Source organism: Zerene cesonia, chromosome 22 (genome assembly GCF_012273895.1).
Source record: "Zerene cesonia ecotype Mississippi chromosome 22, Zerene_cesonia_1.1, whole genome shotgun sequence".
Taxonomy (NCBI): Eukaryota; Metazoa; Arthropoda; class Insecta; order Lepidoptera; family Pieridae; genus Zerene; species Zerene cesonia.
In genome coordinates this window covers 5,287,529-5,313,673 of record NC_052123.1, presented here as the reverse complement: position 1 = coordinate 5,313,673, position 26,145 = coordinate 5,287,529, and the positions used below count along the sequence as shown (strand labels likewise).

The 26,145-nt window shown below is 33.7% G+C and overlaps 1 protein-coding gene across 7 annotated transcripts in view; it reads left to right on the top strand.

Annotated features, from left to right (window-relative positions):
* Window positions 1-26,145, top strand: part of LOC119835985 (hemicentin-2) — a 320,995-nt gene that overhangs the window by 200,417 nt on the left and 94,433 nt on the right. For all 7 annotated transcript variants that reach the window (XM_038361130.1, XM_038361129.1, XM_038361132.1 and 4 more), the window contains exon 4: window positions 12,246-12,400. In XM_038361130.1, coding sequence (XP_038217058.1) covers window positions 12,246-12,400 — 155 coding nt within the window. The remainder of the gene's footprint in view (window positions 1-12,245; window positions 12,401-26,145) is intronic.

Here is a 26,145-nt window from a genome sequence, read left to right as displayed (position 1 = left end):
CGCGTCTAAATTTAAACCACAGTGTACGCTCAGCGCTATTATACAGTGTGTACACGGCCCATAATTCAGCCTGTGATTTGACGCCTCACATGCACACTCGACAGCTATAAATCTTACTAATATTATAAATGCGAAAGTTTGTAAGGATGTGTGTGTGTTTGTTACTCTTTCACGCAAAAACTACTGAACCGATTGCAATTAAATTTGGTGCGTAGTCAGCTGGACAACTGGAATAACATATAGGCAACTTTTTATTTCGATATTCCTACGGGATACGGACTGATGCGGGTGAAACCGCGGGTCGCAGCTAGTAGCTTATATTTTCGCTGTTGTGTCAACGAAGGTAGAAAGAAGATACACGGTACCGGTTTTGGTGAATGAAGAAAACATGATTTATTAACAGCTGGACCTATAGTTATTGCTCTGTTATAGTACAACTATGATTTTTATATGTAGAATAAATTATAGTTCCAGTTTCTTTTATAAAAACCTGTTATTAATGTGAATGGACGATAGATAACACAAAATTAATCAATATACATATATGCCCTATACCCACACTATAAGCTCTAATTCAAAACCCCACCCTTAACCCGCCAGCCCCAACAAACTGATTCAAATACACCATTTAACCTAAGCCCTTTTGACAGCAACATTCCACCCTACAGGATTTGAACCCGTGACAAGTTATATTTACTTGAAAAACTTCCTGAACAAACACACGTAATTCTTTATAAGATAATCCGCAAAGCCTCTTGTTTATTTGGTTGGGCTGCGAACTAAGCGGATGGAGCGCTTTAAACGCGGTCGTAAATTGCATTGAATTATGAATGTTTAGCTTTAAGCGTAATTTATTATAAAAACTGGTCGAATAACTGTGCTTTCAACTAATTATAGAAACCAGTTTCTGCGGGTATATTGTGTTTCTCAATCACGCCCAAATAGATAAGTGGATGTGGGTGAAATTCCACACAGAGATAGATTATCTCAGGTCTGTGACAGTATTATAAAAAGACGTTACATAAATAAATTACATATACGATATATATAATTTAAAATCCTATTGATTTTAATTTATATTACAATGAGTTGAAAGAATCACTCCTTGTAAAAACAAAAAGTTTGAGTGTTAAATTATACACTAGCCACTACAACATCAACATACACAAACTTAAAACAGTCTCTAACTGCTCATGATCATGTGTCTCCACAATTAAAAATAGCCCCTAGCAAATTAAAAATACCACTGAAAATCGCTTGTTTCACACCCATGCGCTATGCGTTAATCTCCCGCAGCGTGATAAGAGCCTCAAACGAAATCCTTAAAAATGGCGCCAACAAAGACCCATCATAATTCTCCTTTGTGATAAACCGCCGGAATTTAAACCTTTTCTTACGCAATTCTTATCTTTATTGTGTGAAAATTTGATAATTTTAAACCAGTGAATTGATATTTTATGGCCACTTCGTTAACCCGTTTAATACGCTTTGATTTTCTTGTTTTGTTAACCGATGTTTCTGAAATACAGAGGGTTCTTTACTCGATTCCGCGGGTTTTGAACCGTATGATCTTACTGTTTTGTGGTTGATAGGAAATTGTGTCATTAAGTTCCATTTTTGAATCAAACATATTCAACCTTCGAGAAAACATTTTTGATAAATTATGTTTCTTTTAACTACAATGTAAAAATATACATGAATAAAATTTTCCTAACAATGAATATAAAATTCCATAGCTACACACACACAAACATATAGCACAAGCTAAATAACCTATCAGCTTTACCGTAAAAGTAAAGCTTCTTATTGACGATTCTAAATAAATTGTTTTCAAAGGAAATTCACTGTCTATTTCATACATTTAATGTTAAAAACACATTTAGATTGTATGTTACCTTTACGATTTTCTGTGGGAATAAAGACTTTGTAGATTTAATAACGTGAAAGTATGATAACACTAATTATTTGTAATAATTTTATAATTTGAGGTAAAATTTAAAATTGTGTTCTATCAATTCAAAAATGCTTTTATAAGAAGTCTAATTAATCAATTAAATATTCGAGTTTCAGTCTATAACAAGACATAATTGTATACTTTAAAACGTACAAAACTATAAAGCGTTTGTTTGTTTGAACATTCTTATCTCAGGAAGTATCGCATCCAATGGAAAAATTATTTTTGTATGTCTATTAAAGATAAATAATATCATTAACTTGCTGTTACAAATATGTACAAAACAATGATTTAGTTTTTTTCCCGTAAAAGTAGTTTTGTATCTACGTAAAGTGATTTAATCTTTTTAGTCCTTTTATATATTGTTTTATTCATCTCAATTAATGCATTTTACAAACCATGTGTATAAAATGTTTAAATATGTTTTTTCTGTATTAAAGCTACAAGTAGTCACACCAAATAGACATTACTCTGATAAAAGGATATTACGCTAATTCAACAAAATTCTTTTCTATACTAATATCATAAAGAGGAAAACTTTGTTTGTTTGTTTGTTTGGTTGTAATGAATAGGCTCAAAAACTACTGGACCGATTTTAAAAATTCTTTCACCATACGAAAGCTACATTATCCACGAGTAACATAGACTATATATGTACCACGGACGAAGCCGGGGCGAACAGCTAGTATTAAATATAGTAAACAAAAGCAAGTATCTGTCCCATTAAAGAGAAATTCAACTTACGTTCCTATAGTCAACAATAACAAGTAATATGCATGGGTATATAGTATTTAATAATTCTAGATGAATGTATAAAGACCGGTATAGTATGTTAGTTTACGTGCTTATATTAATATAGGTAATTATATACTACAATTACCTATATTAATAACGAATTTGGGCTGACATAAACAATAGTATAGCCCTCTAAATAAATGATTTAAAAAAAAATGAATAACGAATTTGTACCATTATACCACCCAAATGGATGAAACCGATTGAATACGGTTGAATTAAACGAGAATCAGTAATTTTATCACACACCCAATAAATACCCTATTACTTTTTTTGTTCCGATGAAAGCCGGTGAAGCGCGGCCCCACAAATAAAATATTAATGGCATAAAATGAAATAAATGATTAAATATCTGCTTCTATTATTTTCAAAGGAAAGAATTTGCGCAGAATAGCAATAAAGCCCTTAACGGCTTAGGTTTATAGTCGGCTATAAAGGTCTTTTCTAAACATAATCACCGATTGGCTATTATTTTTTAGGGTTCCATATTGCCCTTAAAAACCCTCTTACGATTGCATATTATGAAGATGTATTGAAATCACTAAGGGACGCACTATTTACCTATCTTCTCTAAAGGCTTGTGGATGCTATTGTCTTTTATACAAAAATACAGATAAAAATGGGTCTAGTGCGTGGTTTACTCGTCATAAGGTTTCTGTACAAATAAGTTAAAGAACGTGATACCATACGCTACAAAATAAGCAGTTGTTTGACCTTATTTGCTGTTATAGCGACAGCAGAAACACACCATCTCTTAAATTGTCATCTGATCTATAACGGTTCACGAGATACAGGATAACAGCCAGACAGACGAACAGTGTCTAAGGGGTCCTTTCTATTCTTAGGCACTATATCCCAAAAATAAAGATACTTTCTAGTGGTTATAATTAGAAAGCCTATACAGGACTCTCAATCAAAAAGGACAGGACATTACAGTTTTTTTACGGGTACCCATAAACTTTTAACAGCTAATACTCTTAATGGGACGTGTTCACAACCGGACTGAATTTGACATAACAACATATTAAGAACTAGATTTTTTTTTTATGTCACAATCGGCAATGGAGCTGGTGGGACGCCTGATGGTAAGCACTACCACCGCCCATGAACACTTGCAGAGGCATAAGGTCTATGGCAGACCTTACGCCTCTACAAATGGATTGCCGACATTAATTTGGGAAGGGATTAAGAAAGGATTGGCGAGAGGAATAAAGGAAAAGACTGGGAAGGGTAAGGAAAAGGATATGGGCCTCCGGCTCCCCCACTCACCGAACGAAACACAGCAGAATGCTATTTCACGCCGGTTTTCTGTGGGGGTGTGGTACTTCCCCGGTGCGAGCTGGCCCAATTCGTGCCGAAGCGTGTTCGACTACCACATATATGTACCACATATATATGGCATCACTTTTGGTAAGGGATAAATGATATTTAGTTAAAAATGTACTAATATTATAAAGCTGAAGAGTATGTTTGTTTGTTTGTTTGTATGAACGCACTAATCTCAGGAATTACTTTGCCTTTCGCCTGTGGTACATATATAGCATATAGCCTTCCTCAATAAATGTGCGTTCAAACAAACAAACAAACTCTTCAGCTTTATAATATTAGTATAGATTCATTTAAGCACATTATTTCAGAGTACCTTAACTCAATGGAAATGAACAATCTTTCCTGCAAAGAAAATGATAGTTATTTATTAAAAACTGGACTCTAAATGTGTACGAAGCTTTATATTCCAACAGGGGATTTTTATACTCATGATACATGCGTAATGCTGGTCGCGTAGCATTTATCGTAGCTGCGTAGCGCTGTAGACCTACGTAGGCGTTTGCTACGATATATCGCTGTAATGATAGAACAGAATTGCTTAGGATAATTTAGATATATTATAGATTAATATTTTTATAGACAGGTTCAGAATGCTTGTAAAATAGTGTATTATTTTGTAATATCTATAGCACTATGTGTATTTAAATCTGTTTTATGTATATTTTGCCCTATATATTAACATAACTCTTTCATCGAAATCTAATAAATAGCATACTAACTATTGCAGCTTTGTTTTATCTATACGGGCTTCTAAATAGAAGATGTTACAAGATTAATTAGTTGAGAAACTAACTACGAGAAATATTCATCTACGGAGAAACACTAAAATCTAAAAACTCTATTGGATATGTAAAGAAACAGTTAAAGCTGTCAAGCTGCATATATAAATAATAACAATCGCCACTTATGTAAAAAATGTTAAGTAACTCTGTTTGTCTCTTCTTCACACGTAAACCCCTAGACCTGGTTTGTGACCCAAGAATTTGATTTGATTTGATTTGACTGTCATTCATTTCCTTTGACTACGCGGGATAAGCCCCAAGCGAATATACTGTAACAGAACAACATTAGTTTAAGAAGCTGTTCTACGCAATAAAAACAAGCAATAACAGTAAATAAACTTAATAAATATAAATTCGCCGACGGTTCGAGTCAATGAAATAATGTTAACCATTGTTTATTGGTTCACCAATTTGTAAACTTTGTTTCTAATCGTTGTGCTTCTGATAATGGTTCGGGTGGCCCTAATGTTTCTCGATTGTTCTGTTTATCTTTATCTTTTTAAACGCCGGTTCAATTTGCATGAACTTTGAACGGAGTTTAATCAAAGGCCGTTTTACGGGCGCTTTTAGGTTGTTAGGTGACTTTTTGCGAGGTATTTCGCTTTGTTACGATGATGGTAATGAATTAATTTTAAATAGGTATCGAGATAGTCTAACAAATGTCTGAGGGCTGGTTTTTGAGTTCTTTGTTAAAATTTATTCATCGAATATCGTTTAAATAATCATTTCCAAAATGTGTGTTTATTGCTAGACTTTTGACGTTTTAGAGGTTAAATTTGTGTGTTATTGTGTTTTAAGGTTTATTTTCACACTCAGCTTGCAAAATCTGTAGGTATTTTTTTTTTTATTATGGAGTGATCACACTTACGTAGTAAGTATTTACTAATCTATGGCTCGGTGGGGTTGTGGATTGGTCGACTGTATAACACAGTCTGCAGCCCGTAGCCTTTTACTTACTCTTCTGAATCCTTTCCTTGATTCTTCTCGTCAACCCTTTCTTAATCCCTTTCCAATTTGAAGTCAGCAATCCATTTGTAGAAGCGTAGGATCTGCGATCGACTTCATGCCTCTATACGCCAAATGTGCATGGGCGGTGTAAGCGCTTACCATCAGGCGACCCACCAGCTCCATTGCTAACGATGACATCAAAAAAACAATTTACGCCTTTTACGTTGAAACTGATATTTGGAACAGACCCTTTTGAGTTCTTGAAATAGACAATAACAAGAAACTCACCTCTGTTTCCAGGTGTCCTTAATAAGTGAGAAATAAGGTTGGGTACAATTGGGGGCACTGGGGACGATTATACGGGCCAATGGACCGACTCCCCTTTGTCTTTGAAAACAAGTGATATTAAAGAATTGTCCTCGATAAAAAAAACTCAATTGTTCAACTTTTCATACGATTATTTCAATTTGTAAATGACAATTTATTTATAACATCAATAATTGAGCGATAATTAAATTTGTTTTTTTGTTTTTATTCTCTTTAATCTCAGAAACAACGTTATCGATTTGGGTGCAGTTTTCACCAATGAATTGTGTGTTTAATAAATAAATAAAAATGTCTATTTTTATTGACGTCTGTCAAATCTTCATGTTCTTTGAAAATTTCTTATATTAACAAAATTAAATTAAAATGTATGCAGTATTTAACAAGTTAGCGTTATTATAATAACAGGAACCGTTTGCCCCTTGCCCCATGGGGGACATAACGTTAAAGTAGAGTATATTAGTTGTTAGCTTCATATATTAAGTGTAGACGGAAATTATCACCTTTATTGTCCCATTTATAGTTTAAATGCATTTAACTTCTTTGACACCGAATTTTAAATGCATTTTGAATACATTTTTAATAAACCATATTCATCACGTTTTATTGATAAGACTGGCCAATAAATTGTACTCTTTCTTTTATAGTTCATTTTATTTACATGGTTTTTCTTTGTGCAATTTTGTTGAAGAGTTAAATATCATCATCATCATCAGCCCATATATGTTCCCACTGCTGGGACACAGGCCTCCTATGAGGGTTCAGGCCAAAATCCATCACGCTTAAATATAATAATAACAAATTAATATCACATTGTAGGTATGATGAAAAGTGTTTTTATTGGTGTTATTAATAAACGCCGCGGGAGTTGCGAAATAATAACATAATAACAAGCGTACAATAAAGTAAATATTATAAAAACGAAATATCTGAATAATTATTATTTTTTATTTAACGTAATGGTATTTAACGCTCTATAATTTGATATCCATATTGCTAAGGTAGGGAAATAAGACAACCGAAAGCTGTGAATTTCTTTTAATTTTAAGATATCCCCATGATACAATTCTGACGAATGTGATCAACATGATATATGTTAAAACCGTCCAGCGGCTTAGGCCATAGGACGTGCCGAAGAAATGGACATACATAAACATACATCTTGCATACACACGCTCTAGAACTTTACCCTCTTACGGTCAGTCGGTTAAAATGATCCAAACAGATTATTTAATTAAAATTACAATATTTCCCTACAACAATTCCGCTTCAATAAAGCAATTTCAGATTGTGCAAATTTATTTAGTTGCAAAATCAATACTCAACATAAATAAAGAAGATACAATTCATAAATTATACAACTTTCTAGAAGTGCACTATTAATTTATATCACACCATAAAAAACTTTGAAGCTAGCAGAAGTTATTTAAAAATTTCAAAGCGTTGAACGTAACCCGACTTTATTACGTCACGGTGTGAAAGACAGCCAGTTTTATATGAAAAGTAGTTCTATGAGTACGTTTTTATTACTACAGCCTGTTTAATGTTGACGCTTTAGCTCATATAAGCTTTATGGGCGCACATAAAAATTATACGAAATACGGGAATCCAGGTTCCATTTATTATAGTGGTACTTATTGGGATTATATTTAAAGTGCAGGCATTATAACGTATATTTAATGTTCTTTAAGCTCAAATCGTTGGACTGATTTGAAATTTTGCGTCGATAAAATCGATGGATTTCATTATTCTACTAATAAAACGTGATAGTTTGTAAGTGTGTGGATGTATGGATGTTTGTTACCGTTTCACGCGAAAACAGTTTATCATATCTGGTGGAAATTTGGTGCAGAGAGAGATTGTAGTCTGGATTAGTAAATAGTGTATTTCTTACCCGCGTATCACGCGAGTGACGCGGGTTCAGTTAGTTGGACTATCAGGAGTCTCTTCTTCTCTTATGAGGGTTTTCTGTAGCAGGTCTAGTTGATAAATATTCGACGTTCCGAATTAATCTCGTGGTGATGTGGATAACATATAGTAGAGTAATTGCATAAACTTAAATACTTGAAGCCACGAAAGGCACCTGCCCCATACCCCAAGAGGGGCACGTTCACCATAAACATTTTTAAAATACTAGCGGACCCGGCAAACGCTGTTCTGCCTTACTCTTATCATTTATGGGTGCGAAAAAAAATTTTTGTCGATTCTGAGACCTTCCCGATACGCCCACAAAATTTCATGAGAATTCGTCCAGCCGTTACGGAGGAGTATTGTAAGTGACAGTGCACGAGAATTTTATATTTTCTAAAATACAAGTCCAATAAGTTACGAAATATTTCCAACATTATGTACGACAGACGCTCACAAATATAACATTGTTATGCAGCGGTGTAACACGCTCCCAGTGGGTAGTTTGCATTATATTACTCAGCTTTAGTTTTAATGGCCTACGTGAAACTATTTAATATGTCTCATTAACTGAATTTCGGTGCCATGGGTTGGTTATATCGTTTTTACGGTGTGAGTGGAGGATATTAATTGTTCATATTATTATTTTTTAGGTGTCAGTGACCTATTTACCTAATATTATGTGATATGTAGTTTCTATCTGTATTAGTGAAAAATTGTCATATAACTATCTATCTTCCCTTGAATGTTATGTATAGAAAAGTATACTACTGTGGTTCGTACTGTGAAAGGGGGATAGCCTGAGGCCCGTTTCCTTTTCCTCACCCTTCCCGGTCTATTCCATTTTTTCAGTCATCAATCCTTTCCTTATCCCTTACCTCTTAAAAGTGGCTAGCGCATTCGCAGAGGTCTGAGCCTCTGCGAATGTTCATGGGCGGTGGTCCAACCATCAGAAACCATGGTGGAACCATCGGGCGACTCACCAGCTCAGTTGGCAATAGAAAATTTACGTTGCCTATAAGTTCTGCTATATACTTTGGATTAAAAAGAAACATTAGTATTTAATTAAAGCAAACGAAACTGCGTAATATTTTTAATACAGGACAATACAAGTTTCGCCATAACCGGTTAATAAAAACATACAAACCATAAAATTGGCTCGCATTCTTTAATTTGAAAAAAAATACAAACAAATGTATACTCTAACACATACACCATAGGGCACATAACACAACGATTAACTGGCCCACTGATAATGGTAACGTTATGTTTGTCAATAAAAAAATAATGGAAGTCTTTCGAATTATTATTTTGCAGCGAACTAAAAGCTGACATAAAACGCCCGTCTTTATAGACCGTAAAAGTTTTAAATTTTCCATCGCTGAAGCGCTTTGTTGTTCAAACTTAGCACTTAGAGTATTGGAAGTGTTGAGCGATAATTTTTAAATGCGATAAAATGGCTTTATGTCTAACAACAAAGCGCTTTAATGTTTTAATGACTTATTATTGTAAAATTGGAAGTTTTATTTGACATAATCTATGTTGTAAAAAGTTGAATGCGTATTTCGCTTGGGCAGGTTATAACTTGAAAACGAATTTGCAGTTATGACCTGGATCTGACCCTTAAATTCCTCTTATTTTTAGTGGTTGATACTTTAAGACGATTGTTACAGTAAAATATGAAACAATTTGTGAATGGCAACATTTATAGAAAACGGCTATCACAAATTTGTTAATTTTACGATTCGCAAATGAATTTAATATTATTTTACATTTTTGTGTTACTTTTTTTCTGGTTCTATCGAAATTTTTATTTGGTGGGATATAAAACTCCAAAAACATTTTGAGGTAATCGGTTCCTACGTAACAGAAGGGTAAACACACAATACTTAGTGAAGTGATGAAACGGCGAAAACATTCCGTGAGATTGATTGTCCTGCTCGACTTGTTTTAATTGAGTTTCCTGCATTTCGAGCTAAATTGAACAATTTCGCTTCAGTTGTTTAATTGTGAAAACGAAATTCATCATACTGCGATAAGAACTCCTCAAGATATACTTATATACGTATGAAATTTAAGTTATGTAAAACTATGAAATATATATTACTGTGCCCCGCGGTTTCACACGCGTAAGTATGCATTCCGTAGGACTATCGGGATCAAAAGTTGCCTATGTGTTATTCCAGTTGTCCAGCTATCTACGTACCAAATCCCATTGTAATCGGTTCAGTAGTTTTCGCGAGAAAGAGTAACAAACGCACATCTTCACAAACTTTCGCATTTATAATATTATTAGGATTGTTAGCAAATAAAATTAAAGTCACTAAATTTAAAACGTTAATTATAGTCGAAATCGAAATGTAACAAATAAATGGTTTATCTTAATTTAAATATTAATTAAAACTAACCTGGTTAAATAAAACTTGATATAAATAAATACACACGATATTTACTTAAACAAATGAATTTAAAATAACCAAAAAACACGGTCTTTAATAGAATCAAATTATCTCACTTCCATACAGAATATACCTACGTAATGAAAGTATGTAATGCTGGCGATTCTTATCAAAATAATAATATAAACTCATGAAATTACTGTATCGCCACCGATCTTTGTTAAGTGTACAAAGTTTGAATTAAATCTGTTCGTTTAAAGTGGGTTATACTCGAGTCTTAAGGAATCGCATACACACAAACAAACACAGATGAAGCTGATAAAAGCCTGCTCATTATACAATCTATTTCCCATTACTGGATGCATTGTAACGTAAAAAAAACATATAAGCAATATTATTTGGTGTGTCCTTTACATGTAATTTCCACTAGATGGCGCTGGTATAAAAAATTATGACAAAATGCTTCAGTAAAATAAATCTAATTGATATTGTTAGAAATAAAAAACGATGCCAGTAAATAGTTTGGCGCAAATCAAAGTTATATAATGTTTCCGTTACATTTCAAACGAGGATTCAATTAGAGAAGCCAAGAGCAGATATTAATCAATCAACATCTGAAAGGATTCTCGATATCATTGCAGATAGTTATATCGTACAGTTAACTCAATAATTGTATTCTAGATTATATTAAAGTGTTATAATTATGTCCGTTTAAAGGAATTAGTTTTTCTATTTCCATTTTTCAATTAAAATTCGGATTGAGAATGATCTCGTCATGTCGTAAAACTATTTGCTTGTTTGACCTACTTCCTATATTATTTATTTCGTTTTATTAAACGTTTAGTTAAATAGAACAGATAAACTGGTTAATTTTTTGTTTAGTTTTGAGTTCACTTTAATTGCAAACCTATACAACTGAATTTGTATTATATAAATCATATTGTATCATATTATTATACCAAGATAATTATTTCCCGTTTAGGCTCCAGGTTGTGTCAAAAAATATACATACATATTACATACACTCGTAAAACATAACCTTCTGTTACAGTCGGGTAAACATATACATAATATATGTGTACGAGTCACCGATTTACCAGCTTTTTTTATAGCTGCAACATCGCTTTCTGACTAAAAGGCAACGCCGCGTATATGTTGTTGTTAAATAATAAAACCAAACTAAATAAACATTTCCAAATAGATCCCCTGTAACTGACTGTTTTAATTGAGTTTCGTAACGTTTCAAATGAGCTGGCAACCCGCCTCCCCGAGATTGACTTACAACATTTATTTAGTTTCTGTCTATTACAGAACTATTTAATCCCATAATACCATTAATTTTATAAGTTAATACGTCAGTGTCAATAGCATAAACGGATGTTACGATTTAGATGAACGGACACGTTGATTAAGCAAAACTATACAATAATTACAATAAAGCTTGTAACTTAATCCTTTTATCCTTGACTTTTCTAAAAGATAAAAAAGATAATCTCTCTTATTCTTTTTGAACTTCTGAACCGATTTGGCTGATATTTGGTACAAAATAGTGACCCGAGAAAGCACAGTTTTAATCCCATGGTTTTCAGAGTTTATATAAAAAACCACTACCAACCCACCCACCACAATTTAGAAGCCACGTGCGTAGTACCAGTGCATTATTGTAATTAAAAAAATGGATTAGCTACTAGATTGAACGAACATATTTTATGGATAATGATTTTGAATAAATTTTCGATTGTTTTTTTTTTATAAATAAATAATACAGAAGCGTCCATCACTTGCTAACGCTATTTCTCCTTCCAGAATGTCCATATCCCACGAACCTAACACCACATACGCTGAGCTGGTGATCACCAACGTGCAGCCTGGTGATGAGGGGGTCTACCGCTGCGAGATCACCTACCTGCAAGTGGGGGAAGACTGTAACACTGTACAGATCACTGACTTCCACACCTACAGTAAGTGTCTTTACTATTTGTTAAAGTTGAAATAATGACGTAATAAAAATTGGGAAAATTGCGGATTTATTATTAGCTGGACCTCTGCAAAAACATTGTCTTTGAAAAGGCATAGGGAAAGGATTGTCGATGGAAATAAAGAAACGTACGGGAAGGGTGAGGATAAGGATACCGGCCTCCGTTCCTCCACATTTATATAAATTACTAGCTGCACCCTGCGGTTTCACCCGCGTAAGTCAGTACCCCGTTAGGCTATCGGGATAAAAAGTTGCCTATATGTTATTCCAGTTATCCAGCTGTCTACGTACCAAATTTCAGTGCAATCGGTTCAGTAGCTTGCGTGAAAGAGCAACAAACACACACACATCCTTTCAAACTTTCACATTTATAATATTAGTAGGATTTAACAAATTTATATTTATATATAACTAGCTGGCGCCCGACGCTTCAAAGTAACCTATGTATCCGATGAGCGGTTTTGAGTAGTGAGAGAAGCAAACATCCATTCATTCTCACAAACTTTTATGTTTGAAATAACTAAATATGTAAAAAAGGAGGAAGAAAGGAAAAGAATCCTTAATATTAATATAACTAAGAAACTGTAATTCTCACTCTCTCCTCTCCTATTCCTCCATTGTGACGTGAAAAAAGACAAACAAACAAACACACTTATTTATATAGTGAGTTTACATAACATATATATAATAGTCATACACACTTTCCCATTACGGCCAACATCCCCTAAATTTCGTCATAAACAGATCAGTATGATGTCAACATTCATGAGGACCGGACGTCACAAGAAATAATATTTTCTAGTCATATTTATAGCATAAATAATCCGATTCCTTCCCTATATAATCTGACCATATTAATAACCCAACAATCTCCACAATCTTTCTCAAATTAATATAATATTCCAGACGAGGATACGAGGATACCTTAATATAAATAAACTAATTCGCAACGCATATCATAAATGACATTAAGCGATCGCATTGAACGAAATCCCATTTTTAGTGATGTCCAATTATATGTGTCTATATCGATATTTTTTCCACATTTTATAAATGTGCAATGTATGCACATGCATTTGTTGTGTATTCTCCTATGTACCATTGTATTCCTTTTCAATAAGTATACAACTAAATAGTTGCTTTCCTTGTTAAATGGTTTTTATAATATTTGAAATTAATGCGAGACTAGAGAGTATGTATTGTATCCTCTAACTTTTTTAATAAAATGAAAGGTCCAATATAAATCGACTTAACATATTAATGAAGATTATCATATTAAAGTAAAAAGTTGCTAGATCAGTGAAACAGACTTACAAATTCCAATGCGTATTGTTCTGAATACTCCATTTCATAACCCACGCAGCAGACTTATTTAAGAACTATTGGCTACTTATTTAAAATCATACTAAGAATGATACAGCATGAAACTCATTCCATCCTAGAAAGCCGATATCAGAAATATAGGACATTATTCTGGATATATGCATATGATTATAATAAAATTATAACTATAGACGTATACGCATAGTATATTAGCACGGATAGCAATTGAGTAACTTAACACAAGCAATTACTGATAGCATTACTCATATTGAGCTAGATATCGATAACCAATTAGCACATCACTAGTGAACAGTTTCATTGCCAATAGGATATTACTTCCATTCCGCTCCGAGCGATTGTATGTGCTACATTTTCTTTCCCCCTCACACCCACGTGACTCTCATTATCTAAGAGCGAGTAAAAATATTAAAACTAAACTGCTGTACATTGCGCCGTTCGTACAGAGGCTCAGCGGTACTCGAATTGTAATTTCAACATAGCGAGCAATGTATTATATAAAAGCGAATAAGTGAACTAGTGAACTAATAAGGTGCTTTCATATTATTTTGTTTATGCTTCACGCTATAGAGAGATGAAACTATTGTGTTTATTTAACAATTCCGGTGGATTTCATTTTGTCCTAGTCAAATATTTTCTTTTGTTTACGAAGACTATAGCATTAGTTCATTTCATGAATAGTTTAGATCATTTGTATTTGCATGCATTAAGTATCAGTATTCTAGAATATGGACTAAGCCCTCATAAGAGCCAGAATCCCTACAGTAGGATCAAATGGCTGATGATGGTGATGATGGTGAATATCAGCACATTTTTTAAATCTCTTTTAAAAGATTACCCCAACTGTTAGTTAATGGCTATATAAATAATTAAAGAATTAATATTGGCATGAGTTTCGATCGAGTTTAACCCACAAACGGACGGCGCGGTCCATCCGGCCTCAATTAATAGCTAACGGGGAGATTAATTGAAACTCCAGTTTGTTGACAAATTAATGGTTGTAGGTTATTTTAAATCTAGATATCGTAGATTCTAGATTTGGTAGTGATCGTGTAGAAAACATGATTATTTTGTATCTGCATTGGTTATTGAATGATTATTATTTAAAGTCATCAAATCAAGTATGGACATAATTTTAGGTGCGTGTACAAGTTGTAATGTATTTATTTCATATTAGCTGTAATTCGTTACTCGCACGGTATCTGGAATGCATAAAGATACGATAAGCTGTTTTTGCGTGAAAGAGTAACAAACATTCATACATCCATCCATCCTTACTTACAAACTATCGCGTTTATATGTTAGTAGGATGTTTTTAGTCACGACCTTTACCCCGGTGGCCGTGGGTATTTTTTTTTTTTTTTTTATGTCATAGCAGGCAGCTGAGCTGGTGGTTCGCCTGATGGTTAGCGATCACCACCGCCCATAAACATTCGCAAAGGTAGTACCTCCGTGAATGCGCTGCCCACTTTTATGGGGTAAGGGAAAGGAAAGGATTAACGACTGGAAAGAAGGAATGGACTAGGACGGGTGGGGAAAAGGAAACGGGCCTCGGTATCTAAGATTTCCACACTATAAATAATGGGACCAGGGTAACTTTAGAAAAATACTCTTACCAAAGTTCGGTCACACATCAGCAATGTACCTGGCGTTTTTGGTGCAAATTGGCAACGCTAATCACTTACCATTAGGTGACCCATCTGCTCCACCAAACATAAAAAGGTACCCGAATAAAGAAAGAAAAAATTGTTTCAAAAACAAAAATCTTAACGTACAAATTGATCGAAACTTCAAAATGCGAAACAATAATCCTGATAGAAGTAATATGATAAAATACAGACAGAATTCTAAAGTGTGTGTTCTAAATTTAAACACATTCTAAATCCAAAAGCATTTAATCAAAATTTAAATCGCATAAATACGAACAATAATAGAACAAGCGCAATTTAAAAAATTCAATTTACCTATTTATAGCCCGATCAATTTAACCCTAATGTATTCCACTTTATGATTGAGAATCGCTTAAAATACATTAAAATCAGACTTAGAGCAAATTGAACGCGCCATTTGGTGCTCCATTGAACTCGGATTAAGCATTTTATATAATTTACATACAAATGTAAAATTTGTGACCTCAAGACAGTAGGGTGGATATGCACGAACTATTATGAGTTTTAATAATATCATTTGGTTGATTAGTGCTTATTTTATCCATAGACTATTATTATATTATATTCTATATGGATATGTATATTATCACACAATAATAATAAAATGTTTTAGTATAAAACATGGTAGCTTTTTGATTATATCCAAAATCTGGTCTTTTTTAGTACCAAATATATGTACTATGGTTCTAAGCGAAAAATAATAATACATGAAATTTCTAGTTGAAATTTTACAAACATTACCGTACCGACGAGCGAGCTTGGTCGAAACATAAATTTCGCTTAAATAATATAATTATTAAATCGCGTTTTTAAATTTAAGAAGTGTGTATTTACTAAATGTAATACTCGCGTAAAATCAAACACAAGGAAATACTAAAACTAAATGATTTTGCACAATAATTCAAAAAATATAAATATTGTATAACTAGCCTTTTCCCGCGGCTTCGCACGCGTTAACTTGGAGTAGTTTAATAGATGTTATTATACATACAGACCTCTCTCTTGAATCACTGTATCTATTAAAAAAATACATCAAAAACCGTTACACATTTTTCAAGATTTAAGTATACATAGGGGCATAGAGACGGACAGAGAAAACGACTTTAGCAGTCAGACGTAGTGATAAAGAAAACACCGCGTTTCGTGCGCCCGTTCGTACCTCGCCTTAAAGTGATTAGCGAGAGGACGAAAGACCTTAGGGGATGCTTTCAATCTTTTAAACTCCGTCGCAGTTTTAGTGTTAATTAATTATAAGCGTCAAGGAATTTACATTTTCTAACATTTCCCTGAATATAAAGTGAATTTAAATTAGTTTGAAAATTCGTATCGCCTGTCGATAAATTGAATTTAAATATTTATCGTCTATGGAAGCGATGAACAAGTTGTTAAGTTTTAACTTAGCCGTGTTGTGTTGCTCTTTTAGTTAATATTGCATCATGTTACTATGTAATTGTTATCTGGGACTTCAAATTATATGGAGCTGTAGAGTTTGTTTGTTTGCATGCGCAAATCTCCGAAACAAATGTTCGAATTGAAAAATATGTTTTGTATTGATTAGTCCTTTTATTGAGGTACGCTATAGGCTATTTATATGGCTGAAACCACGTGGCTCAGTTTAATTAGTATCTCTCCTATAATAATTTTTTTTGCCAGTAATGAAGCCATGGCCCGAAATAGTGTAAGTACCTACAGCTCTTAGTATTATTATCAATCACTAAAACAAAACCATTCCAAATGAAGTACTCTCATAGTTAGACCATAAATGACCCCGGTCGGGAGGTAGGTGGGGAGCTTGCTCCGGGATTTGATAATTCAATTAGAACATGCATCGTAACACGAGTTAGCAACTTCAACTGTTTTATAACTAAATTCAACTTAATTAGGTAAAAATATTGTGTTTGGTAATTTATGTTCCTGTAGAAATGTTATGCTACCTACATTCAAATGTTGAAATTAAATGTTACGTTAGTTAAAAGATATATCACGCTAGGGAGTTGCGCAAGGATGTGAATTTGGGCCAACTCTTCTCTTTGAATATGTAAATGAAGTAGTAATAAACTCGAAGAAATTAAGTGAATTATAAAAGATAATTATATGTTATATAGTTGTTAATAAATTACCTTCATGAAACCTTTTCACAAAACAACCGATGAACACATTCTGATAGAATTTCGTTAAAAGAATCATGTTCGCTTTGGTACTGAAAATGAAACATGAAAGTATCTAAGGAACCTAGAGCTTAGGTAATTTGTGGGAACAGTTATATAATGTAGAATGTAAGCAAGTGGCGCCGCGTGAGAAAAGCTAGTGCAAAAGCATATTTTAACGCCTTACAACACCACAATGACGCAATACGCTCCCCACTTACTAGTACAAATTCAAAAAGTTTCTCATAATCCCGGACGGAGGAAATCCTCACCACCTAAAGACAATATACAATCCATCACTGACGTTATCGTGCGAACATCACAACATACATCATAACCATTGTTCGCCCAGTTCCCTTGTATCCGTTTCCGCGCACACCCAGCCAGCAATGTAGGACGTAATAAATTGTTTGGAAAAATGCATCGTTGGATCTCGTTGTGTTTTCCTTCCTGTGTACAGTTCGGAATATTACACTTAGAATCGTGTTATTTGGGCCATGAACTTTTATAATTATCGTGCGAGTAGCTTGTAGTAAATATAATGTAATGCTTTTATTTTCGAAGCGCGGTCATTATTATGAAAACAAAAATTGTGATAGTACTTACTAGACGCTCCTTTTTCTCACCCTTTCCGATCCTTTCGTTTATTTCCCCCGTCAATCCTTTGTATATCGCATATAATTTAATCGGTAATCCATTTGTAGAGGTGCAAGGTCTCCAAATGACCATATGTCTCTGAAAGTGTTCATAAGCGGTGGTAGTGCTTACCATCATGTGACCCACCAGCCTTGCTGACGATGACATATAAAAAGTGCATTTGGAGTAATTAATTATCTTTTAGTTACATAAATTCTCATATGTTTTTTGTTAAATTTGCAGACAAAATAAAATTAACAAATCCAGTCCAAAAGTTTTATATTTATTTTGCGTTGTAATTTTTTGTTGTATTATTATCATAGAAATTGCTTTCCGTTTATTGCCATCAGTCTGTTTCTTTCAGTTTAACTGGAAAACAGAGCTCTTTATAAGATAATTTTCGATTTCACTGATTAAACAACCAAGAAACGCAGACGAATTCCCAAATATAAATCCCAATTATAAAAAATCCATATTCTACTATAGACATAGACACATTTATATAACGGAAAAGGTTTGAATCTAACCAAACGATCAAGTAGCAGTAGATCTTTAGCAACGAATAAGTCTAGATACCCAACCCCTTAGCACTATAATATTCTGGTATTCTAATAACAGGCTTTCAACATCGTAATATCTAATCATTCTATTATTACTCGAGAAATGACAGTCTGTACTTCAGGGAAATCCAGTGTGGATAATAGTGTAGTAATTATTTAAGGACTCTCTTAGTGTCCGTTTAGCACCGTTTTGATTGATTGTCAGTAGGAAATTGTAGGTTCTGAAATATTGAGTCTATATTAGGCTAGGCTAGGCTGAAGGCTATATATGCTGTATGCTAATAGCATATGCTTGCATGCATTTTGATTTTGTATTTGTATTTTATGTGATCGACTTCTTTATTCTTCTGTACCCTTAATATTTGTCTCATTTATTAATCGAATCAATGAATGATGAATCTCTAGGCTAGAAATAAACACAAGCAAAAATAATGTAATGATAAAATTTGTATGGTGCAAATGGGCATTATTACATACACTCTATTTAAACTAAAACGTTTATTTATTAGACTTCTTATAGATGCACTTTTGAATCGTCATAACATACACATATATACATACATTTACCACCGGTTCGGAAGGCAGCAATTAATCTTGATGAAATATATAAAAACAAAGATAAATAAACCATAATATTGATAACTTGAACTTATATTAATAATATATTAGCTAAAAAAATTGCAAAGGAAGCAATTTGCTTCGAACAAAACTATTATGACTTGTACGTTTAAATGTCTTTATTAACGTGTCATTAACCGATAAAGTGGGTATAGTAATTACAACGAGTCTAGAAGCAGGTACCCTAGAATAACCTACGTTTACCGGTTCAATCATTCAAAGGCCCGAAGCTTCAGATTCAATTTTCTATTTGCTAGGATTTATATTCCTTTTGACGTGCGATATAGAATAAACTATGAGTTGTAAATTGTTTTGAAAACGTTTCGCGTCATTTTTATTTTTAACCCACTTTGAAGGAAAACGGTTTCGTGTATGGACGTGTCTCGGGTATATACTCGTATATTGGTTACTAGCTTGCGCCCGCGTCTTTGCCCACATGGAATTAGGACATTTACAAATGATTAAGTTCTCCTATGGGAGCATTTAATTGGGATAAAAAGTATCCAATCCTAAGTCAGCTCATACACTGTCTGTATACCAAATTTGATCACAATCCGTTCAGTAGTTTTAGCGTGATTGACTAATAAACTTCCAAACAAACAAACTTTCACATTTATATTATTGCACTTGCATTTTGATATTAAAATTTGTGTTTTATTGTACATGATATAACATTACCTTGAAACTTAATTATAAGTAACTGCTGTAGGTAACTTAAAAATTCAAACTGAGATAACTAAACAAGTTTTAAAAATGACCATCATAATTTATTTGCTCATTTATTTATTTTCTATTATAATAAAAAAATAACGTACAAACAACCTTGTGTTGGAAACATATTTCATGCATAACATAAGAATTCATCAGAAACAATACGAGAGATTTAAAGTCTAGATATGTTCTAGGCATTATAAATTGTTTTATATTCAGGCCATTGCACAATACTCTATTGTCGACTCGGGTACATATGTGAAAGAATTCTAGTTTCAAACAAAAATAGTAAATAATTTTGCTATGCGATATTGTTCGGATATTTAAGTTTTGTGGTTTAGTTTAAAATTTCAATTACATTTATGATTAGTTTCATAGCATTCGATTCAAAAAAAATATTGTATATAATAATTTAAGAAAATGGATAATAATTCATTCTTATAATTGACCCTAACAATCTTAAAATCAAGGGTGTAGTTATAACAAATTTAGTAGGTTCGATTCCCAGGTTTGTGAAGCGAATTTTCAAAAACTTTGAGTTTTATTTATACAATATAAAATATTGTATAGGTAGTCTCTTTGAGTTTGTTTTTATATTATAATAAAACAAAGGAGCTGGTGGGTCGCTTGATGGTAAGCGCTACCAAGGCCATATGCTGGCGTTACGTCTCTGCAAATGGATTGCTGAATTTAAATTGAGTGGGATAAAGAAAGGATCGATGAGAGGAATACAGAAAGGGACTGGGAAGGGTGAGGAAAAGGAATACGTCCCCCTCCACTGAGCATACAAAACACACATGCACATGCTGCTATTCACGCCGGTCTTCGTCTGGACTCATGTGGGGGTGTGGTACTTCCCCGGTACCCAGCTGGCCCACTCCCCAACTCCTACAAAAAAAATCTATCTGAGTCTATAACATATCTGTACGCTCTCCCATGGCAGTTAAGCAATTCACTCTTTATATATGTATGTATATAATATATACACACACATATATATAGATTGCGAACGAAACCATCACCTTTACGGCGGCATGAATTTCACAAAGCATTAACTGATGTAGTGATGTTTGTAGCATAATATATCGATACGATATCGATGTTAAATTCACACTTATAAATTTTGTTTTTACTTGATTTGTGCCCTTTTACTATTTTTAAACCCAATACAATTATTAAATCATACAAACTATGGAAGATAAATCAATGTTAAATTATATCCTAGACATAAATTTCGATTATGTTATATCCATTTTTATTTACATATATATGTGACAAAAAAGGTTGACTATTGCAAGAATTTAAAAATACAATATCCATTCAACACAAATACTACTCCTTTAAACTATGTTACTAGATAATTAAGCATGCGAGAAAATATCTTCAATATAAATATACAAATAGTGGCTTATATAAATTACACAACTCACGCAATAATCGGTAACATTGCACAAATATTAAATATATCGATAAACACGTTATCGATATGTCACATCACTAATATCCTAAGAAGCGCTTATTTCACGTGACATTACGCAACTGGACCTACACAATGGCTGAACCATCACTGACCGAGTGGGTCAAGTTACAAGCTGTCAAGATATAAAACTAGCTTTTACATTCGGATTTTAGTGGACCTGGATATCAAGTACTATGATTAATTTTAAATGACATAATGTTGTAATGTTTAACCGACGTTCTAAAAAACGAAGAATGCTCTCAATTCCTGTGGTTCGTTGATTAGCGTAATAACAGTGAAGGAAAACATCGTGAAGAAACCGGCATGTCCAAGAATCAAAAGTTCGCCGACATGTGACATCTGCCAACCCGCACTTGGCCAGCGTGGTGGATTATGGCCTGAACCCTCATAGGAAGCCTGTGTCCCAGCAGTGGGAACATATATGGCCTGATGATGATAATAAAATACCAATTTAGAAATAACTAAAATGATAGAGTTCAACCATAAATAAAATGAAATTCTTTATTGCTACTAAGAACAAACAAGCAAGTAAAACTTAAAATTAAAAGTAAGCAAAATGCGGCCTTATCCCTAGGTAGCGATCTCTACCAGGCAACCCATAAAATAGCAGGAAATAAAAAAGTGTGTGAGAAAAAATAAGATAATTAAGAATGTAACAAATATTATTTTTTAAATATTTTGTATATCACTTTCAAACAAACTCTTTAGCTTTATAATATAAGTATAGAAATATTCAAAATCTTATACCACACGTAAGTCGAGATTACGTCTAGAATGGGTGATTTTTGCTAATAACGTACAATTGGCGCGAACCGCCTTTTATTCGAGACCCATTGATTAAATCCAATGTGTCTTGGGGCCACGAGGCAATTGCTGTTCTGAGAGAAGGGAAACGTATTAAAAATGTTTGTGAGTGTTAAACAGGGTGTAAAAAGGGTGTGTCCGGGTGAAGTAAATACATTTGTTATAATCACACTATCACACTAATATTATATACTAGCTGCGCCCCGCGATAATATCGGGATAAAAATTTGTCTATATGTTATTCCAGTTGTCCAGCTGTCTACGTACCAAATTTCATTGCAATCAGTTGTATTTGCGTGAAAGAGCAACAAACACACATACACATCCTTATAAACTTTCGCATTTATAATATTGGTAGGATGTGAAAGTTTGTTTGTTTGGGTGGTTATCCGACAATCACGCTGAAACTGAACGGAGTTTGATGAAATTTGGTATACAGGCAGGGTACGAACTGACTTGGGTGATAGGATAATTTTTATCTCGATTAAATGCTCCCTTGGGATAAAGCAGGTATCTTGATGTCCAGGCGGAGCCGGGCCGAGCGTCTAGTTATTAATAAAACTTAAATATATCGGAAATATAATGTCTGTTTCACATCAGCCCCTTGCTATTTAAATTCAAAATCTATATGAAGACTAAAATGTCATTACAGTCTATATCTAATAACATTAATTTGCGTAAACACCTAAACATTGTTTTATATAAATTTATGTTTATACTAGCTGTCATCCGCGGCGTTACTCGCGCACCCTAGTTGAAAATAGCCTATGTTAACTCAGACTATAGACAATTTCAGACGTTCATGCGTGATTGATTAGCAAACCCATACATTCTTACCTTTCACGTTTTTAATATAGGATGTTATTTAATCGAGTTTCAGCCAACCTTTATTATTTATAGAACGAAAACCCAACAAATTGTTTATCACGCATTGTAAACGCACTTTCGTAAACAGTTCAGGCGGATTTCAAACAAACTTGTTTACGAAACGCTTCAAACTCGTTTTGTTTCAACTCTATTTATCATTGAAATATAAAATGTGGCGAGATCTTTATGGTTTTGACAGAGTAAACATGTTCTACAGAGTAGTGTTTATATAGAGAGTTTTAAATTTGTGTATAATTTAATGTAACGTTGAAGAGTTTTGAATGTTCTGATATGACTGGATTCAAAAAATTCTTTCACCGCTGCTTTCGTACGTAACTCCTGGCTGTTATAGGATACATACGAATGAAGCCTGGGTGGATCACTAGTTAATATAGTCTATATGAATAGTATGACGCATAGCTGTCGGTGTACTGTGGGAGTGTGTGTTCGATCTACAGTAAAGAGAAAACGATGAATGTTTTAGTCTATTTTTGTTTAACTTTACGCTATTATTAAGCAGTAGTGGTTCAGTGGTGAGCACAACGGCCTTAAAATCGATAAGCCGTGTGTTTGAGACCAGGCGAATGTAAGTTAAATAAATTGATTTTTCAATTTATCTGCACATGTAGGTAACATCACCACTGCTTAAAACGGTGAAGGAAAACACCGTGAGGAAACCGGCATGTCCGAGAATCAAAAGTTCGACGATATGCGACATTTGCCAACCTTCACTTTGACATTGTGTTGGATTATGGCCTGAACCCTCATAGGAGACTTGTGTCCCATCAGTGGGAACATGTAAGGGCTGATGATGATGATCCAACATTTTACAAGGAGCGTGATCACAAGCTATGGGGACAGCTTTTACTTTCAAAGTATTTATTCCTCTCTTGTGTGTGTTCATAATATTAATTATTATGTAGACATTGATGACTTGTGTTCATATATTTATAACAAAAACAATTGAAAAATACGCTTCGATATTAGAAATAACAAACCATTTAAAAGTCAAGCAACATCAACTTATTCTTTAACCATTTACCTACACAACAAATCCTTATAAACTAAAATCATTCCTTAAACTATTAAAAGATACCAATAAATAGCACACCGATCGTCTTTACTAAGTAAAACGGCATTAAATTCAAACAGCCAGCGAGTCTAACCGCCCATAACCACGCCAATGTGAACCAGAACAAAGGGAAAATAAAAAATACAACGTTGCATCTGAATTTATTTACTCTGTGGCCGTTCCTTTTAGAACCTAGTGTTTCTTTCTTTTGCGAATATTTTCTCCGAATGCTCCTTCAAAGGGGAACAGAGTCTACATTCTTGTGGGTCTCTGTATATATTTTAATTGATACGTTAATTGTTTGAGATTTTTGAAAAATATCATAACATGATTTAAAAAAAATGTTGTTAGTGAAATCATTTTTTAAACAAGTAAGCATTTATTGCTTCACAATTTAAGATCTGTGGTAAAAATTAAGCATATCTAATATATAAAATTCTCGTGTCACAGTTTTCGTTGCCATACTTCTCCGAAACGGCTTGACCGATTTTGATGAAATTTTTTGTGCTTATCCGGTATCTATGAGAATCGGCCAACATCTATTTTTCATACCCCTAAATGATAAGAGTAAGGCAGAACAACGTTTGCCGGGTGCAGCTAGTAAGATCTATTTTCATTACGTTTGCATTTTCAGCCGACTTCAAAAAGAGGAGAAGGAGATTGGTTTTTTTATGTTTGTTACCACATAGCTATTTACAGAGTGATCCGATTTTGATTATTGTTTTATAATTTGAAAGCTGGTGCCTCACGTATAGCCCCATTAAGATTTGGTTTAGTTTTGACAGTTGGAAGGCCTTTTAGTTTTACGTTAAAAATAATCATTTCAAAAATAGTCTTCGTCGTTTTTAAGATAAGTAACATATTTCTCGTTCGTCCAATCTGGCTATATCTTTATACTTTCCTAAACTACTCAACCGATTTTAATCAAATTGCGCATAATGTGCAGTTTGATCCAACTTAAAAGAAAGGATAGTTTATATCATTTCAATTAATATAAATCACCACCCGGGCGGAGCCGGGGCGAACAGGCGTATTATATATGTTCATCAAATAAACTAAAAATAATACAAATCGGCTCAGTCGTTCTTGATTGTTCAAGCGACCCTAACCCCAACTTTATAGACAATTTAATTGAATACTTACTTAAACGTATACATTTGGTTTCGTAGTCTCGAAATAAATTTCCTCCCAATGATCGGATCGACAAAAGTGCACCAAGTTTCAAGTAAAGTACGCAGGGCGTGGTCAATGCATATTTACTGGCCAGATTCCAGCGTGTTGTTGGCGTGAGATATGGTCAAAGCCTGTGCCAGTTTTTATAGATATTAGTGAATTCAATTGTTTTTTTTTATGACTATTTTAGCCGCGACTTTGCGCGCGTTAATACGGAGTCTAATAGATGTTATTATACAAATAAACCTTTTGAATCACTATCTATTAAAAAAAAAAATGGTTGCCTGTAAAGTCGGTTTTACGGGCGAAGATTTTACGTGACAACGTCTTTTTTTCCAACACCAAGAACGCTCGAGAAAGACAGAGACAGAGACACAAGCACGCGCCGATTCAATGCGCCTAATTCTCTAGTGCTGCGCGCGCGGCGGACCGATCATTGTTCGGTGACTCATCGTAACGTTACCGGGCGTTACACTTTTTCATGAGTGCCTCCGAGCCGCAACCTAATTTAAGACGTTGTCACGTCAAAAAACCATCACATTCCGTTGTGTAGTTTTTAAGATATAAGCATACGTATCTACCTAGTCTTGCCATAAATATTGTAATAAAGAAAAAAGAAAATTGTTAACTGCAAATAACATTTATTACT